The sequence below is a fragment of the Limulus polyphemus genome, unplaced genomic scaffold, assembly GCF_000517525.1.
Source record: "Limulus polyphemus unplaced genomic scaffold, Limulus_polyphemus-2.1.2 Scaffold3394, whole genome shotgun sequence".
Classification (NCBI taxonomy): domain Eukaryota; kingdom Metazoa; phylum Arthropoda; class Merostomata; order Xiphosura; family Limulidae; genus Limulus; species Limulus polyphemus.
Window position 1 is genome coordinate 91310 of NW_013669004.1, and position 4954 is coordinate 96263.

At 30.3% G+C, this 4954-nt stretch overlaps 1 protein-coding gene across 1 annotated transcript in view; it reads right to left on the reverse strand.

Moving 5' to 3' along the window:
• Positions 1-4954, reverse strand: part of LOC111088239 — a 51104-nt gene that overhangs the window by 15188 nt on the left and 30962 nt on the right. The window contains exon 4 of the mRNA XM_022397755.1: positions 2644-2777. Coding sequence (XP_022253463.1) covers positions 2644-2777 — 134 coding nt within the window. The remainder of the gene's footprint in view (positions 1-2643; positions 2778-4954) is intronic.

Here is a 4954-nt window from a genome sequence, read left to right on the forward strand (position 1 = left end):
TATATTTATTATATTGACCTTTCAGCTGTGCCTGACTAACAATACAGAAGTTACAATGATGTGGCACATGTGCACTCATGTTACGATATCCAATAATATAAAATTGACATTTAGTCTCTACAAAGTGACCTGTCTTGGTTGTGTGTTAATGGATTAGTATTTTCTAAAATAGTCACATTTCAGTTATTATATGTACATACATTATTAGTATTTACAAATAACTTCTTAAACTTACTTTTTTAAAACATAGAAAGTAAGAAAAGAAGTAAAGGGAACAATTATCTCTTCTAGTTACAACCTTTATAATCAGTTGCTGCTTGTCATAGTTTGCTAAGCCTTAAGAAATTTACCACGTGGAGGATGTGAAACGAAAAATCATGAATTACTATATTGATACCATAGAATTCCACTAAAATTTATCAAGTTTAGTAACTAAGCTGTATTTCTGTCTAAAAAAATATGAAATTTCGAGCAGACTAACTACACAACCTATCTCTTTGAAATCTTGGTTCGAAAGAACAAGATGACATCCTAAAACATTAAAATGGCTGAGAAAGCCACTAGGGGACATTCTGAGCTTTCAATTAGTTATTCACATGTCATACATAGAACTATGTATATATGTAAAGGACCATTTCCAAAAATGGAAAGAGCTGAGAGCATTTTATTCAGTACATGAACAATATCTCAGCAAATAGAAAAGACAGGAGGTTCTTATTTTATATTCTAGCTTGTCAATATCAGTAATTTGAGTTCCTAATTTGTACAAAACTACAGAATTTGTATTTTGACATCACAAACATGTAATGAAAAACCAGTGCTGCATTCAAAGTACCATGTGACACACAAAAATCGATGTTTAGGTGCGTTTTTTAATATTTACTTTTAAATTAAGAAATAGTATATAATACTAAAATTTGAATTATAATCTACAGTTTGATTCCGAACTTATTGACATAAATTCATAAAATAGTAGTTCAATAAAATTTTTAATGCAAGTCAACAAACACTGGCCTTTGACCTGTGTGGAAAGGGTTAATAGTGGACAAACCACAAGGAATTTTGACTGTTTTTATCATTTCAAAGTATTAGTCTAAAAAGAATTATTTAAACATGATGCTTAAGTACAATATATACACTTGACCAGAATAGCTTTAACCTTGAAATTTGGATTTATCAAAATGTTCATAAACAATACCAATATCTAAAACTAATTTGGTTTATTTTTTTGTAAAGTGACCCAAAATACTTCATATCTAAATAAAGAACTAAAGATACAGTACCATTTCATGGAGACTTAACAAAAATAAGATTTTGCAGATATTTTTAAAAGATAAAGAAAGCAATGACCTATACAGTTTTTCATGTGTTTAATAATCTTTGTAATTCTCATGGCTATATATTTATATATGAGAATTGGCTATTCTGCTTGTTCACGTTTAATTTTTTCTCGATATTGCTTGCTATTTTCTAAGAAAATTATCAGTGACATTGTGATTCATACTAATTAGAAAAACAAAGGTGCATAAAGTGCTGTAACCATAAAAATTGTAAGGATTTAGCACATTATACATGCAGTACACATTCAAGGTACATTGAGCAAAATCTTTCAACACAAAGAAATACTGGATTAGTTAAGAGAGGTTTTATCATACTATAAAACTTATAATGCTTCCTTATTATTCTTCAATACTTAGTTCTGTTAATAACCTTAAGTCACCAAAATTAAAACTATGGAACACCGCTTTAGTTATTAAACTGAAAAAAAGAATTATTATACACAGGAATATGGAAAACTAGGCAAATAAATCTTCAGTCACTCATAGACAAGAACATGGAATATAATAAAAACAAAAAAGCAATCATAGTTTCTGTGATGTTATTTTTTAGCCTAAAACACAAAATTGAATTAAGCAATCAAGGGTCACAAATCTAATGTCAAAGTCAGCCTTAGTAAATAGTTAACTATAAAAACAATAGACACAAATAGCTACAGAAGATCACACTTTTTACTTCATATAAGATTTTAAATAGATTCATTCTCCTACAAAGAGATCCAACAGTAACAACAGCACTCTATGTTTAATGAAGCCTATACTTTATGTGCATAATTGCTACATTACATAATTATACAAAACTATCTTTACACACTTTTTCTCTAAACACAGTAGCTTGTACACACTATTTATGTCCATTAAGGCTAACAATTTCTTTCTTCACTGCCTGAAAAAAAATTAACTTTTTGATTAACTGCTGAAAGGTTACTACACTCAAGAATGTTTAAGAAGCAGGTTAACATCTTAAGATAATTATTTTTGCATTTATGTCTTTGCTCAGAAAAAATATGTAATGAAAATTCTACAAATTACTAAGCTTAACAAAAAGAAGTGGTTATCACATTAAATAAGCTGTAAAACAATATCATATACTGATTTTACAATATATTTATAATATGAAACTATACTTACAACTAAATCTTATGATAGAATTTCTTTTAATTATCCTATGCTGTAAGGACTTTGGTGAATTAATCACAATTTAAGCTACATGTACTTAGAGTTCTAGTATTTCATTAACTGAATCTGGATATACAAAACTTAGTACTGGTTAATAAAATCACAAGTGTTAATACTTCTATCTCACCTGTAAAGTATGTGGCACTGGAATACTATACATGAGAGGAATGTTCACTTGGGCTAAAGTCAAGGAAGAGAACTGATTTGACAGGAATCTATTCCTAATTAACTGTAGTGCTAGATGAATTTCTGCTGGGGTACCTGTATATAAATATTTAATTTCATACTTTATCCATTACTACAAGCTATATAAAAACTTATATATTACTTTATCATCATTTACTTTGTATATAGTTATGTTGCTTTAGTTCACACCTAAACTTATACTTAAATAAAACCTTCATACAACAGATTTGAAATGTATATTCTTCTGTCCACAACCAAGGATTCATTCCAAATAACTGTGGAGAACGTTGTAACCTGACTAAATGAAGTTAATATAGTGTTATGTATCTGCTCATTTGTTAATTTCCGGTATAAATTATTTCTGAGGAACTTCTGCGATACAAGTCCTTTCTTAATTAAACCAGTTTATTTTTCCCTTGATACAACTTTGTAATACACAGTATTTCTGATCAGTACGTTAAACTTAACAACCTTTATAACACACACTATAAATCACAGTGGTTTACGCACTTTACTTATGGTGCCTACTGTTCGCTTGACTCAATTATCTATATCTTCAATCTATCTGCATATCTATCTATATCTCTTCAATCAATCATCTTGCAAGCTTTATCTGCCAGGCTTATATACTAAAAAGGGGGGCATCCTGAACGCACTGGGAAATTCATGATCATTCGTGGGGTTTCTCGATAAGTCATGATCCTTCTAGAAACTCCAGTATGCCTGCTCCCAGCGTCTCGTGACTTCCGCTGTCATAACAATAGTCTTCCACAGATATTTCACTACACAATAATAAACTGTACTAACTAAAGTATAATTGAAATCATTATCAATGTCAGTTGTCCATTTTCATTTATTATTACACAAATTAGGCATATGATGATCAGTAAACTGAAATACAAATGACTGATTACTGAATTGTCAGCTTGAAGTGAGTGTTCCAAATACTTCATGAACCAAACAGACTTCAAAGAAAACATCTGGATTATTCACACATGTGTAGTACTACTGGATAAATGTAAGCCAGCCAATTATATGTTGTAAACTGACAACTAGTGCACAAAGCTATCATTAGCAGACTATGAACATGTGTAAAAATCAGTTGCTCAGACACATCAATAATAATAAATTAGCTGATAATCACCTGATGGCTCTAACATTTGTAAGGTACGTGCTATGAGTTTGAATCACTACAAATGAAAGTTGTGGCATTGTACAAGATTAGAAAGGTCAGACAATTTACCATATCTCTAATAAATTGCATTCCACTTACAACAAGGCTCACGACAGCTCATCAGCAACAGTATCAAGAACACATCCAACAGTTCCAATATGTTACATATGTTACCCTTCACCTTGCAGTCATATAAAAGGCATACTGTAATTTGGAACAAAATCCAATTCCATTTTCATACAGGAATGTGACATAAGTGATGGAGGTGGCTGTAGTATTTGTGGACTGGAATAAGCATTGATAGATATACAAAACTCTAGATTAGTATAAACTAGCATCACACATTATAAGTACCAAACCATGACACTGCTACTATACGCTGGTGTAACTAGGCTTGATATTAGCTTAATGAATAACACCCACCCCAAACACCATATATTACAGGTACTGTATACTTTGCTACTCATAATGCCATAATGCAGAATTTAAATAATAAGAAAACAAAAAAGTGAGCAACATTTGGAAGAGAAAGGAATTTTTCTGATTAGCTGTTATTTCCTTTTCTGCTCTTGGAAATAAACAATTTGAGATGATAGGTTTGAGAAATTAATATCAATGTTTTACTATGAAACATTTACAAACCTTTTACAGTCAATATAAAGTCACTAGACCCTTTTGGACTAGTGTACCACATCAGCAACTAGACCAAATGTATTTCTTACTTACCAGGTTATCAGGCTGTTAATAATAGGCAAACAAGGTTTCATAAGCATAGAGAACAATTTTATGTATGGTGGAACAAACTACATCTTTTAATAGAACATTGGTCTTTCTTTTATGGGTATGATTCAGTAAGTAGGTAACACAAGGTTTATATACATCATTACAAAGACAAAAGACACAAGGATTAAATGTAAAGAAAATGGTTTCAGCAGATGACAGGATATAGGTAAAGGTCAAGTGTATGAACAGTGTAAAAACATTTTTCACTACCTAGATGGGTTGTAATACTTTATGCTAAAAGAGAATTTAAATTACTTTATTACTTATATATAATTTATTAATATATATATATATA